Source organism: Perca fluviatilis, chromosome 13, assembly GCF_010015445.1.
Source record: "Perca fluviatilis chromosome 13, GENO_Pfluv_1.0, whole genome shotgun sequence".
Lineage (NCBI taxonomy): Eukaryota > Metazoa > Chordata > Actinopteri > Perciformes > Percidae > Perca > Perca fluviatilis.
The window spans coordinates 26,033,433-26,049,458 of NC_053124.1; the positions used below are offsets into that span (position 1 = coordinate 26,033,433).

Here is a 16,026-nt window from a genome sequence, read left to right on the forward strand (position 1 = left end):
AAAGTGCTCATATTATGCTTTGTGGCTTTTTCCCCTTTCCTTTATCGTGTTATATATCTTTTTTGTGCATGTTACAGGTTTATTAAGTGAAAAAGCCCAAAGTCCACCCCAAAAGGACTTACCATGTCCAACAGAAAACACTGTTCACAAACTGCTCCAAACAGCTCTATTGTAGTCCAGCCTTTACTTCAGAGATGAACGTGGTCACTTTGTAACACGTTATAATGCTTGCCTAGCTGCTAGCATGGCACGCCCTCATACTCTGCTTCTGACTGGCTAGTAGTCCTTACGTAGCTACTGCACATGTGCGACTCCCAACAAAGATGGAACAGAAGTGAGATGCCTCACTCTGTAGCTAAAACAGAGAGCTCAACACACAGGGTGAAAAGAGGAGCTGCAGCAATGTGCAGTACGACAAAAATATGTTTTTTGAAAATTAAACCATGTAAACCTATCCTGGTACAACCTCTACATACAATTATGAATCTGAAAATGAGCATAATATGAGCACTTTAAAACAAGTTCAAATTATTGGAGAGAATACTCATGGAAGATTTTGATTAGATATTTCATATCACCACAAATTCAAAGTAAATGTAAAGAAAAATAAAACAAACCAAATGCTAAATGTTCGAGAGAATGTAGTGAAGAGAAAGTGAAACAGTCATGTATTCTGGTCATGTAATGCTCTAAATGATTTCTGGGAAAATTCAGTAAAAGAAGTCATCAAAATCTTTGGCACCTTTGTAAATAAAGACCCACAGTGTCTACTTCTAGGGAAATTACAGATGAAATTGGGAAGAAAGACTCCCACTTATTTTTAACAATAAGGGTAGCAATAATTAAACAAATAACAAGAAACTGGTTGAAAAACGACTTAATTAATCATGAATGAAAAGATCTGGTGAATGAAATATGTGAAATGGAGAAGACTACTATGAGGATCAGAAATCAAATGCATTTATTTGAAGAAAGAAGTGAGAAATGGATTAAATATGTGAGAAACAAAGTTCTTTTTTCTTTTCTTTTTTGCTTTTCTCTTTCTCTCTTATGGTTTAAATTTGAATAAACGTGACATTTTCTCCTCTAACATGATTTACTTTATGTATCATTACTTTACTTATCAATCTTTGAACTGTGATCTGTGAATTGTGAAGTATTATCATCACTGTATTTTTATTTTACTTTTTTTACTCATTTTATGTTATCTAACTTTTTAGTTTCTGATGTATATATGTTTTAAGTTCATTGTGTATTTGTTTATTAGTCGTTCAAAATGCTAATGAAAAAAGAAAACACAATTTCATGACAAAGACTGTATTTTAAAGTGAATACCTATCCAATCTGACATATTGGATTAGTAGATCCCTAGTATCAGAATACTCCAACTAGACTATCCACATTTATGAAACCAGGACATGATTATCCACATGATCAAACACTTCAACTCAGGCGCGGCATCCCACTTTGATGACTTCAAACCTGCTCTCTATCTCTCCAATAATGGTATTTAGTAGTAAGAAATGAGTTATGTTGATGTAACCAAAAGGCAAAGTATACAGAGCATGTCGAGTTGACCCCTTTGTGAAATAGTAACGCTAGAAACGTGTTTAAATGTTTGAACATTGCTCACTCTGATTGTTTTTTGCCTTCTCCGTCTCTTCCTTTGCTTTGTATTCTTCTGATATAACTTCACAAATCACTCTGTCCTTGTATTGTCCTTGTGACATACTGTACTTCTTGACATAAAATAAAAGAATAAAAGAATAAACTTATCAACTGCTGATATTTGTTTCTTGTTTTATAATTAGGAAAGATTACTCAGATGTGTTAATCTGACATGTGGCAGTAAAATGTAGGCTGAACTATGAACAATAACACGTCTCTCAGACTGTGGCATGTTACTCGGCCCTCATACGGTCTGTACTGCAGAATATAGAATAGAGATACACTGGAATCTGCTCGGCAAACTCAATGAAGAAATTGTTTCTATGTTACCTTCTACAATATGCAATGTTTTAAAATAAGCAGCAAATGGGCACACATTTCCATAAGTTGGGCTCCAAATATTATAATTAACAAATGTTTACAACTAAATTAAATGGAATTAATTTAAAACTGCTTTTTTATTTTATTGAATGTCATGGGACTCACTTGGTTTCTGGAGTCAGTCGCATAACCCCCATAATCTTCCTTTTTTGATTGTGATTCATGCATTCGCATCAGTTAAAGAACTACAATATCTTGTACTGAATAACTGAATGTGTACCTGTATTACATGGCATCATTGAAAATACAAACACTGGTGTGAGATAGGAGCCAGCTGCACATCGTTGTCGTCTGAGGAAACATGATTTTAATTTAGAGCAAGATCAACTTTCCTGAGCCTGCAGCCAATGAAACTCACTCAGAGGGACTGATAAAAAAAAAAATTTCAATCTTGAAAATGCTTTTTAATAAAGTCCTCAAAAGACATGTGGTGTTAACCTGATCACAGCAATATGAAGGTTTGGTAAATGCAGACGGTGAGCGGTAACTATCTTTCATTATTCAATTCTCTGTGGTCAGATGGCTTGATAATGCGTTTTTTTTCTCCGTGTCTGAGAAAAGACAGAGGCTGCCCTTAGAGAAATTAGCAGCTCTGACAGGCCATGTAAGTAATCTAAGGATGCTGGTACAGCCGTTAAAAACAAGTAGTGCAGTCTAATTGAATTGCACACCAATAATTCAATAAAAACAGAGTAAAACTGGATTTTCCTGAACAAAACAATGACAGAGGTAAACAAATCGCCTCTGAAACCGGCAGCACTCAGGGGAGCTGAGGAAACTAATTGCAGAGAGTCTTCAGAAAACCATCCTGATAGCAACTATTGAATTGTAAAGACAAACTGCCTATGACTGGGACTCACGCTGATCCACTGGTTCCTTGGTTATTCCAGTTCACACAACACTGGCAATTTCAAGCTTTAATAAATAAGTTAGAGCAGTTTCTAAATATCTGCAAGTTTTACCAGACAGCAAACACAGGCTGCAAATGAAAAGACATCTATTTGCGGATCTATTTCTTGGAAGAGTCAAAAGGTGATGTTGTGTTTTTTATACTCTCTCCTTTTTTGGATCTAATCCTGTGAAAACCTTCATCTCCGTTTCTTACCTACTTGTGTCTCTTGCCTTTTTGTTGCGTTGTAATCAAGGAAAGTGGACCATCCTTTTCTTTCTACAATAAAGTCCATTAGTGTCTCTCTTGAATCTTTTCATATCTGGTTGGTTGATTGGATGAGTGGGTTTGAAAAAATGTCACTGCTGAACAAGTGTCGTTTACCAGAAGGATTTTGGCATTGGCATAAAGATTTGAAAAATGTAGCTCATTTAAACTGCAGCTCATCCCATGTTTAATGCTGGAGGAAATGTTCAAAAGTTTAAATATGAACTTTCTTCCAAAATGCACATGTACTACAAATGCATCAGACACCATCTACTGTATTTATTGTAGGTTGCTTCCCGGATGCTGTATAAATAACTGTCCACTGCTCCTAATACTAGGATGGGTTAACAATAAAGAAATACACTTTCACTACATTGTACGTGTATGTGACTATTAAGAATAGGCTTTTATAAACGAGAGAAGTGTAGCATTTCAATTTCAACCTTCTCCAAAAAAAAAAGGTAGCAGACGTGATTGAAATGTTAGGTGTCTTGAGATTATAGGCTTCAAGTCCATCCAATCTGTCCAAAATTGAGGCCAAAGCAAAATGAGCCAGTGTAATGTGTGAAACATGTTTATGTAAATTTATGGAAATGACCGTCTCTTTCATACTTCCACAGTAATGATTTTAGAATGAGCTAAGAAGAGGAATTTCCTCAGTGTCTTCCTCCCCTCTGACCATCTGACAAAAACTACAACCAACCATCAGTGCAGCACAGCCAGCCTTCAGTAAATCAGTCACTCATTAAGATCAGTGTTTACAATTGTATTTATGAATTGGAATTCATGGCATTACAAATGTCTAACAATGCAGTGAGCATTAATAGGGCACCACATATATGAAATGTATATCAATGAAACATCCAGTAGCATCAAATGTGATTCACTTGACAATTTTTGAATTAAAATCATTCAGAGAATTTTTTTAATTTCTTAATGAATATCCTGGAAACATTCAGATCTAGTTTTTTTATTTAGTTATTATAATAATTTGTCTTTCAGAACATGGTTCCTTACTTTTTTATCTTAGACATTTTGCAACACAGAAGCCTTGTGGGAGGTGAAACATGGACACACACATTCAGTACACATGAGGAGGAAGTTTTGTTTAGTTGTAGCAGATAACAGATCTTCAGTTTGGAATGATTGCTGTGAGGGAGGAGGAGGGGGATGAGATGACAGAGTCCCAAATCTAATTATTATTGACCTTTAAAACAAAGAGGTTACTGGAGGTCAGGATGTACAGTCTCTCATTGGTTGCTCTGAAGCCCAGGATTGGTTTATCGGAGTCCAGGCTGGCCACCTGTTGCTTGGCAACCTGTCCTACCTGACGGCCCTGCTTCCTGTTGAAGAGGACGGTTTCCACCGGCGACGGCTGTCGGTAGATGAATGTTCGGCGGAGACACTCGCACAGTGAAGCGTAGGAGAAGTCTGGAGCGCAGGTCGCAAACTTCTTATCCCGCTTGGATGCCTGGACGTAGCCTATGAAAACAGAACGGGAAGATGAGAGAGAAATGCACAGACAGGAGCGACCTGTTTACACTCACACCCTGTGTACACTCACACCCTGTGTACACTCACACCCTGTTTACACTCACACCCTGTTTACACTCACACCCTGTTTACACTCACACCCTGTTTACACTCACACCCTGTTTACACTTAGCCTGGCTGACACCAGACCCTTCTCAGTTGTAACTGAGAGTGGGTCTGGGAAAGGTTCATTGACAGCTTATTTCCAAAGGGGCGTCACCAACGGACGCCGCTCAAATGCCTCTGGGCGCAACTGGATAGTCCTTCAACCAATCAGACCAACGATCCGGGTGACGCTGCGCTTCGGTAGCCGTCATGTTGAATGTAAACAAAAAGCTGCTCGCCTTCACTGCGCTATTGTCGTCGCATAAAGCCCGCCTCAATGGTTGTGATTGGTGTAAAACCTGCCTCAGCGGTTGTGATTGGTGCCTCGATTTTGGGGACATTGGAAATGGGTTTGAATGGGCTCTTCGCCAGACTGACTTGCAGAGCAAATCTCAAATTTGCCGGAAGTTCGTCAGGGTTTTCCCAGGCTAGTTTACACTCACACCGGGATGCACATTCACAATTAGAAGCTGCCTAGCCGCAGAGTAATAATGCAGTTCCACTAGAGCAGTTGGGGTTAGGGACGTTGATTCACACGCTTTTCACTGATCAAGTATGTAATATACAGTATATTCGATTCTAGATCGAGTAATCGCATGGAGAAAAAAATCTACCGTAGGGCCCAAATATTAGACGACCAATGAAAATTAAACATCAACTAATACAATTAAAGCATAAAATAAATCCCACATTTGTGTAGCTTCTCTTTCAGTCACATACTCACACACTCTCCTGTCAGGCTCTTGTAAATGGTAGTTACTGCTCGTTTGACAGTTGAACACCTCAGGGTTGTTGGTTTTTTCTGTAGTAAAGGCGTCGTAAAGACACTTTCCACTTGTTTTCACTCCTGAATTTATTTCCTCCAGTGCCGCAAAACACTTTCACACCATTTTCAAGCATCAGCAACTCCAGCAGGTTGAACTGGGCATCCTAAACACTTTTAGGCCTTTTAAATGGACTTGAAGAAACTTGCTCGCTTAGCAACAATAAGGCTAAAATGTCTTTCCATTCAAAAAAAAAATCTGATGTTGTGAATAATACATAACATTAATTGTCTAATCCTCAAATATATTTCAACCCCTGCTTTTTCAAATGTATTACCCAGAAACATAAATATCACATTCGTACAAATACAGTATTTTTTAGAATGCCTTGGCTGAGTGACACAAAGGAAAAAAGATTGATCAGGTATGTGTCCAATTAGAAACCAATGAATCTAGCTGGGATAGCTGGGAATCAGGGACTTGCTCAATGGTACTTTAATGAAAATAAGGGAAGAGCAAGCTCTGCCCTTTCGCCACGCAGTTTTATCCTGCTAGGCCAAGGATTGAAGTTGGATTGTTATTAGATCCACCTTCCAGTAACAAACCAATTTTATGTAACCTTTAGGCCCCCACTGCCCGATCTATAAGGTTTAGGAAGGACTGGTTGGGCCACTCAGTACAGTGTGTGTTCTGGTGCATGCATGTTTTCAGCCCATTTTCTCTCTGAGCCTCATTTGGACTCACTGACATAATTACTGAAAAAAATCCCCTGGGATCCATCTGCCCTCTTAAACTGGATGATGCATTCCTAACAGACAGATTGGTAAAACTCTGCATGCGGTGTTTAATGAAAAAGACAAATGAAGATGTCATACCTGTCAAAGTGAAAATTGAAATAAAACATGTTCCAGAAGTCGTCGTTAAGAAGTGAAAGATGAGTAGAGGAATTCAATGAAGACGGAGATTGAAAGAGACGTGGCTCTAGAAATGGGTACACTGGCTGATGGCCTGAGTATTTGATTTGAGATATGGAGTTAAATTAAAAAAGCCTCAACCCATTAGTCAGTGCCTCAGCTAAGAGACACACTATCATCCAGACCTCTTTAAATGGTTTAAATGCAGAGCATAGAAATCTGTTTATGATCCTATTTCCACACATTTATGTGTGCGTCCCTGTACACTACCAGCAGTGTCAGTAAACTCCCTGGGGTCTCATTTATAAAACGGGGCTGAAAATGTGTGTACGCCACTTCCCACGCAAAGGTTGTGATTTATAAAAAACAAACTTGACGGGAGAATGTGCGGTCCTCCACGCAAACTCTGACCCATGCGTACGCACATTTTGGAGACAAAATAAGAATTGGCGACGCAGATGGTGAGGTGGTGAACTGAAGTCAGACTGCAGAGAGTACATGTGGGAATAACGATTAGGCTACTCTTAATATGTTTAAGTATTAATGCCTCATGCACATTTCTTCACACCATATCATGAAGATTGTACTGAGTGATAATTGATTGATAATTTTTCTGAGTTATAATTGTTCCATAAACACCTCCAACTCAAATCTTAAATCAAAACTCGTTCTTAATATTTAATCGCCGCTGTCTCGCCGTCACATTGTCCGCTACGGAGCGCAGGAGGAGGAGATGGCCCGACTGCATGGAATACAGGATAGCATCAAATACCCTACCATTAGATAACTGCAGAACACAGTGTAAATAACTAAATATCTGTCTTTAAAACTGTGCATATATCATCAAATGTCAAAGTCTGGAAATACAGCCGTTAAGCTCTCGCGCAATCGTTACGCTCTATGTCCTCATTATCAGTCCGAACTTTAATACTGTTTGTGACAAAACCTGCATGAAGAAAAGTGTTTGCCTATTACAATTTCTTTCATCTTCAAATTGTATCTCGGGGTGACGGATACCACTAGTCGTTGCTGTGATTTTAGCAAGGTTAACAATCACAAACTGTTGTAGACTAAACATATAAATACTGCGGTGAACCCGTGCGTAATGCTGCATGATGGCACTACTGGCCCTGCAGGAGGACTGGAATGGAAGAATCAGGAGAACAAGAGACTTCACGGACCATGACGATGACTGGCTCATATACCGATTTAAATTCCCTAATATAGCTGTAATAGTAATATAGCTGCGCTCTTGGATCTATGTACTGAATTGGGTCCAGTAGAGAGGGCAACGCGCCGGAACCGTGCCATATCCCGGTCCAAATACAGGTCCTCGCCACTCTGGGTGAAACCGGCTGTTTCCAGAGGGAAATGTCAGACAGCTAAGTGTTTCTTTTAAATAATATTATATATAATCTTCAACTTTATCACTAAGGCTTGTTTGGATATAATATATAGTTCTGTTAAATCTTATTATATACGTCTGGTATATCGAAGCTGTCCCTGAGTGCCGTAATGCCTGCTGTTTTGGAAGATTTTATTAATAAAGGTAGTCTATAGATCCAGTTTCCCTACACTGTGCGACAACAGGCCGAAATTATAATTCAATTGGCAGCAATTCCCGAGCGTCTGAGAGGTTGTTTTTGTTTTGGTTAAAAATGGGCGTGTACAGGGCGGGATAAGAGGCTGATCCACGTACGCACGCTTGTAGTCAATTTGTGATTTATAAAGGGAACACTGCTTACAGGTGTGCGTACACACGGTTTTATAAATCTGACTTTTTTCCGGCGTACGCCAATTTGGCCTTTTGGGCGCACGTAGACTTATAGTAAGGATCCTACGCACAGTTTTATAAATGAGAACCCTGGTCATTTACTGCTGATTTATTGCCGCCATTTGAAACATTCTGTTGTCTAGCCACTGCAGCACCAGAAGCACAGCAGCAGCAGCAGCAGCATGACAGCAAATGTAAACACAGTTAATTGCTGTAAGAATGAATAATTCAACTCAAGTTGTCATGATATATCAAAAATAGAAATTAAGGTAGGCCTCACTGAGACTGCTGCTTACATCTTCAAACCACTCCCACATCCAGTAGTCTTGCTTTGCCAGACCTTCCTCCACAGCGCTGTGGAGGAGGGTGTGGCTAGTCCACACAGCATTCCGGGATGGGAGTAAAACTTCTCTGGTTTATTGGCATTTCTTTAAACCAATCACAACTGTCATGGGTAAGCACCGAGATAAGCTACGGTGCCGCTGCAAAATAGCCTCGGGAAGGAACTTGTTTTGGTGGAACCTGTGTATGTTCAAAAGTTGTTTTAGTCTTGCAACAGAAAACTCAGATTGGACAGATAGTCTAGCTAGCTGTCTGGATTTACCCTGCAGAGATCTGAGGAGCAGGCAACCATAGTCCTAAATAAGCTTGAGTAGTTGTTAAGACTAGAAAAGCTATATAGATGCAGTCCATTTACATTCATCTTTTCAATGCATGTCTAAACATCACTAATGAATCACATCTAAACATCTAAAAAATTGAATATATATTTATATGGGTTTTTGGGAGATACTGCTGCAAATATAATGGCTACATGGCTATTTAGAAGTATATAAGCTGAAAAGGGGTTTTTAGTTGAAGCTCTTACCTAAGGCGTTGAACGTGGCAATGTGCTCCCACATGTTACTGGGTTGGTCGGGACGAGGCTGCCACACCAGAGCGTCCACATCATGTCTGAGGCAGAAGCATGGCATTTCAGAGGGGTTCCCATCAACTGTGAACAGATACTGATGGCTGCCTAGATTCACCTGGAGAGAGACAAACAGTTTTCCAAATTGCAATTTAATAGAGATTTTGAAATAACATGGTGTGAAGGGTAGATTTTCTGATGTGCCCTGTTGTAATCTGTTGTGTGGCTGAACCTGTATAGATTTTCCATCAATTTTTATTCTCTCACTTACTTACTTATATCCTGCATTCCTTTTTTTCTCTCCTTTCTTCTTCCAGTTTTTTCTTTTTCATTTGTTTGTTTCTCTTTCATGTTTTCTTTCGTCCCTCCTTCCCTTTCTTTCCCACCTCTTTACCTTCTTTCCTTCATTTTTTTTCTCTCCTTCCTTTCTTTTCCTTTTTTTGTTTCTTTCCTTTCCATCCTCTCCTCTCTTTTTGTCTTCCCTAATTTTTTACACTTACTTCTTTCCTTCCAGTATCTCTGGTTGGTTTTGCAAATACATTAAATGTTCCTGTGTGGGATCAATAAAGTCTATTTTCTTGTCTTTGGTGATTGATTTAAAAAAATACAGGTTTCTCTACATCTTTCTTCTTATGTGGTTACCAATATAATAAAAGGAAAGATTACTGTTACTGTTTGTAGAAGATCTTTCCATTGAAATTCAGTGTGGCCATTAAGGGTGAAGAGCTGTACTGAATAGTTTGTGATAACAGCCATAAAGGCCATGTATTTGCCCAAGACTCAGTTCACTCTGATGGATGTACTTGACATAATTGCGTGTGTGTGGTTTGAAGCTATTCTAGTCTGACTCCAATTTGTTTTGGAGAGAACATGGCCGTGGTTGTGACATAATCGCTCCTCGACATCTGAGTGTTCACACCGATCCCTCAGTCAGAGTCAACCCACACCCTGTGAATCCAGCTGCAAACATATTTTAGAGGCTGTCAGGCAGCGCTGTCCTCCCCATCTCAAAACACACTTGACAAGCATTGAAAATTCGGCATAAAGCAGCACACATGTTGGTGGTTGATGGTTGTGCACAATGACAAGCCTTTTAGCAAGCCATCACTCCTCCACTCTAAACTTCATTTTCTTGCCACTTGTGTTTTGACTTTGAGCATGCAGCAGACGTTCGCTCATGCTTTTGTAGATCCTGTGTGTGAGAGTTGAATACAATGACACCAGTGACTAACCCGGTCATGATTTATGGACAATAAAAAGAAACAAAAAATGAAAACAAAGAATAAGTACAGTGTTAAAGATTGTATCGGTCACAGGGGGCAGAGTGTATGCAAGTTTCATTGAGCTTAAAGCCTCAAAGTGATTTCAATGATTAGTTTCTCCTCTGTGCAATGGGAAATGCTAATCAATCAGTGAAATCAGCTGCTGTAAAAATGATGTCAAAACAGTCAGCCCTGCATGGCACACAGCTGCCAAATTGAGTATTATTAGACGTAAGATGGTGGTGTGCCAAGATTTTAAGATCTAACTTTTGAAATTCCCACCATTAACATCTGCCATCACAATGGAGATGAATTGGGTTTAATTTGTGCTACTCAGAGCATTGATCAAATACATATTTAAAAAAACACAACAGCAATGCATCTTTTAGAAAACAATGTCCCAGTTACTCACGAAAAATCTGAAACTTGGAATTTGAGTTTGAGCCCATGAGTTTTCATATTTATTTAGAAGAAAGCTTAAACAGTTAGTCCACAGATGTAATCGCAACTGTTTTGATTATTAATCGTAAAAATTCACAGGTTCCAGCTTCTCAAATCTGAATATTTCTGTTAGAAAACACTCCTCCATGCTTGTAAACTGAAACTTTGGGTTATGAACTGTTGGTCAGACAAAACAAGACACTGTAGGAAATCAACTTGGGCTCTGCACTTACTGACATTCTATAAAATAAGTGGTAGGGAAATAATTTGTTGCAGCCCTAGTATAAAGTAGTTTCAATTAAAACTGTTCACATAAAACATAAAAACTATGTTTAGCGATATTGAGAAGACATGCCATTAGTCCCGTCTGTGGTGCTGTTTGGCTAATCGCTAGTCCCCTCTGGGCACTCATTGGATCGATTTTTTTCCAACCGAGAAACCACTGCTTCATGTGATGATGCCAGACAAATCAGTCAACTTGGTAGAGTGGGCAGATTCAACACCCAGGCAATCCCAGACGTTAAAACATCAAACAAAACAATGGTTTTATATTTTCAAGATAATACTGAAAGAAATTAAAATTTTCAGACTTGGTTGCCATCTGTGGGTGGCACCTTCTTAACACGGATCCTAGACTGAAACACTGAAAGCAACACATAACCAAATTTCACCACGAGTGTCTTAATCTTTCTATAATAAAAATGTTGTCATCAGCATCATTAAAGATGTTATGATCACGTAAAAACTCTACATATAGTGGCTTTAAAAAAAAGTCCAAGAGGAAGTGTTGCTTCTGATGCATTGAAAGAGTGAAAATTCACCAATACAAAATATGCCTTATAGATACAATCTTATGGATAAGCTTTCATACTTTCGGAAAATCTAGTTACATCTTTCAATATCTTAAACCTGAAATATAATAATATTACTAGCTCATACTCATACATGCTAATGCTGAGTGGGAGTGTGTGTGGATATATGCTCTAGGAATACAGTTATTGTTTGATAAACATATTTGGGAGCTGGAAACTCTCTACCACCTTTATTAAGAATTACATTAGCCAGCTGCAGGATATTAAGATTTGTTTTGTCTTCTCCAATTCAAGACATTTCAGTTGGTGACTAATCATTGTTATTGTATGTATTGTAATACATACTGTAGCTCTACTCTACCTATGCCTGGCCTGGGTCTTGGGAAATAAAACTGTTTCCTCTGATATTCTGTGGCATGTTAATGGTCAAATTCCACACAAAAAAGGAAACATCCAATCATGAGGCTTTTGTCTCATTATTTTACAGCACATATTTTCACACAGTCTCTGGCCTGCTTTCGGTGTCAGATATGTACAGCAGAGTGTTCAGATCTTATCTTACAAACCAGGGAAATCTGAAGAATCAAAACCTCTATAAAAGAAATTCCTATTCTGCTTTAGTTTCTTTACAAAGCCATTATTGAATGAGTACAAAATTCCTTCTAATTCCTATGTTACCTGCTAAACCGAAATATGCTATTCAAAATATAGAGTGATTAAAAAATATGAAAGGTAAGCCCAGTTCTTAGGGACCAGGGGATTTTTATTAAAGAACATGGATGACCTGGACACAGAGAAAAACCCTCCCGGTTGTTCTTCTGCTTATACTGTTAAATGTATTTAATGCCTCTACATAGCAGAAACAGAATGGGTTAAACACGGTTTGCCTTTTTGTCTGCTTTATACCTTGTGGTAAAGCACATAGTTTGCTCGGGTGTATTGTAATATCTTTCTGTATAGTTACTTGATTTGTAATAAATAAAATAATCATGTTTTAGTGTACCTGCCATACAGGTTCCCTTTTTAGAAAACATTTAGTATTTTGTTTTGTTAACTGGGACAACGTGTAAAGTTGTCACTCATGGAAAAGTTGAATAGTCGATATTATTGATTATTGAAACACACAGCATAAAGCACTACAGTTGGGCTCTGTATAGACAAATACTCAAAATAAATTACCTGTTCTCAGTCTGAAAGAAGCTTTTAGTGAATACTCTTTCCTTGATATCATCAAAGGGTTTGTAGGCTTTATAGATGGATGACAGGAAGTGAGTGGTTGGCATTTCGAAAGCAAAAGCAAATGTATCTGCACACTGAGGCCATATGTCTGTAATAACAGCTGAAATGCCAACTACCTGTCATCATCATCACCGCTTCCGTCACGTTGCTGTGAGGCTGCTGCTCACTCGCCTTTATATCGGGAGAACAAAGCATTGTTGATTTAGACTCTCTCTTGCCCGAGACGCTGAACTTTTGCTTTTCATTTGACTGCAAAGACAAGTTAAATCAAACAACAGTCAGACATGAAGACCTTGAGATCATTCAGTCTGGTGTGTGATCATGAATATTCAAGAGAAAATTCACTTTGCCTCAGTGTATCAATCTCTTTGATATCACATTTAATTATTGTCACTCTTGAATCAAAGGGGAATAAACCAGATTATTTCAATGCTGGTATCATTATGTAGTTTACACAAAAACTCTGAACATTCACTGTGTTCAGAGAAGCTGTATTTGCTCTGTAATGGTAAGATGTTAATTGGCTTGCAGAGTCATTTGACAGTGCCAACACAATGAAAGAGACAAGTTTCACATTATGTTTTTATCATCACACACTGTAATTAGTGACTTTGTGAGGCTGTACTTCAGCACAGCTAACATGCTCACAATGACAATATTAACATGCTGATGTTTAGCAAAGGATAATGTTTACCATGTTAACCATCTTAGTTTACCAAGTTGGCCTGCTAACATGTTCTAATTAGCACTGAACACAAAGTACATCAGAGGCTGATGGGAATGGTGCCAGATGAAAAGTCAGAGGATTACCAAAGTTATTTTACTTCAATTGGAGGGACTGTCTGCACCAAGTTTAATGGCAATCCATTCAATAGTTGTCAAGATATTTCACACACAAACAAAAAAAAGTAAGCCATATGGTGGTCTACAAAGGTTTGGGTTCTGGATAAGTGAAATATTTGACCTGCTGGTGGAGTCAGCAGGGAAAAGTCAGAGGATCACCAAAACCATTAGGATTCATCCTCTGGGCACCATGGACGTATATACCAAATAATAATAATAATATATAATAATTAATATGTTTCAGAAAAACCATAAATGTCTGTGAACATTGCCATAGCAATCCTTTCAATAGATATTCCAGTCTGGACCAACGTGGTGGACCGACTAACTGCTATTTATATCCTTAGACTGACGCTGCAAGTGTAGATAGAAATATTTAAAGAATATGCACATTTGCAACACATGGCACTAACGCACATCATTTTCTGTTGTTTTTTTTTTTTTTACATACAATATCCCTGTTTTTCATATATATATTTTAATGGTGTTATTGGTAATTACAAACTGTACATTTTCCTAAGTTTCCTAAATCTTATTTTTCAAAGAAAGCCTTGATAGCCAAAGCCTGCAGTAAATGCAGTTAACAGATCTACAGATATACTCCAATGAAAAAGGTATTACACATATGGCCAGTGGATATGACTCACAGCCTCCCTCTAGGGAACACGGATAAAAAACATTCTTAGTCTTTTCAACCGGGATTGGAACCGAGGAGAAGCACATTGACAAAGGTGCCAAATTAATAGGCGGTCACAATTTTAAGCTGAAAGGTTTTATATATATATATATATATGTCGTAGTGGGCAGGCAAGCATTAAGGCGGACAAAATGAGGCAGGGAAGTAAAGAATAGAAAGGTAATGCTTCCTGGACAAGATACGGACCCCACACACACACACACACACACACACACCCACACGTGAACAAACTGACCCAACTGTCCTTCGAAAGGCTGATGGTACAGGTACGATTCTAATCCACCTCATTTAAGGGCAGCAGCTCGCCTTTGCAGAGTAAATGGGGGGAGAAACATTAAAGGCATCACAGCCTGGGCAGAATCACTGCACCTTGTATTCAATACTCATCATTAGCCTTTCATTACATAGTGAAAAGGTTTGTTTGACTATTGTGAGAGTTTTTGTGATGGGGAATTCTTAACCATAAATTATTTTGCGCAAATGAAACAGAGAAACTGAAAGAGGCGCAGTGATGGACATACACTAATGTCCACAAATGAATAGAGCTTTTTTAAACTGCAAAAAAAAAAACTTAACTTAAGCTCATTATTATGTATTTCCAAAATACAGAGGTAAGTTTGTTATTTGCTTCTATAAATACTTACGTCATGGAGTTTAAATGTGTACATGTCACTTTCTCAGCAGAAATATTAGTGAAACATAAATTTAAGTCTAATTCTAAGTCTACCTCTAAATCTAAGAACTGTTAATAAATCCCACTTTTCCTTTTTTAACTGTGAGCCTGTTTTCTCCAACTAAAATAGATCACATTCTCTCCAGGAAAGACTCCAACATGTGACGTGTGTTTTTCACATTGGGACAAATAATGGCAAGAGAAAGATTTTTTTTTTTTCTCATACATTGTTGATGGATGGTTGCGACAGGCTCCCATCTTCCTCAACAATTGCTGTTTTTCAGCAAAAACCTTTAGATGAGTATAGTAGAAAAGCGACAAATAATACAAGGCGGAGATTTCACGAATGATGGAAATAATGGAAAAGACAAGTTCCATATCTTCTACCTTGAATTATTCAGGCATTCTTTTAATCTGAAAACCACACAAAAGCCATTCACAACCCAAACTAGACAAAATCCTGTTTTTCAGAATCAGTTTTTTATGGCAAAGTGTAAACACATACAAGGAATTTGACTCCAGCATTTTGTTGCATTGTTATTTGCTTTTTAACCAAGCTAGCTAGAATGAAATGTCTTAATAACTATTGGATAGATTGCCAGGAAATTTAGTACAGGCACTTATGTTCCCCTGAGAATGAATTATAAAAACTTTGGTGATCTCTTAACTTTTCATCTAGTGCCAGCATCAAGTTAAAATTGTATGACCCAAATGTGAGTTTGTCAATTTCCCCCTTGGGGAACAAATAAGTCTCCTGTTATCTTAAATATCTGTAAACATTCCCATCAGCCTCAGCTTTACTATTGGTGTATTGGCAAATGCTATCCTACAAACCCGCTACGATGGTAACCATT

The 16,026-nt window shown here is 38.2% G+C and overlaps 1 protein-coding gene across 1 annotated transcript in view; it reads right to left on the reverse strand.

Moving 5' to 3' along the window:
• Positions 1 to 3,956: 3,956 nt before the first annotated feature.
• nudcd1 (NudC domain containing 1) overlaps positions 3,957 to 16,026 on the reverse strand; it is a 41,804-nt gene continuing 29,734 nt past the window's right edge. Inside the window, exons 9-10 of the mRNA XM_039820658.1 lie at positions 9,164 to 9,323; positions 3,957 to 4,687 (exon numbers count right to left, since the gene is read on the reverse strand). Coding sequence (XP_039676592.1) covers positions 4,398 to 4,687; positions 9,164 to 9,323 — 450 coding nt within the window. The 3' untranslated portion in view covers positions 3,957 to 4,397. The remainder of the gene's footprint in view (positions 4,688 to 9,163; positions 9,324 to 16,026) is intronic.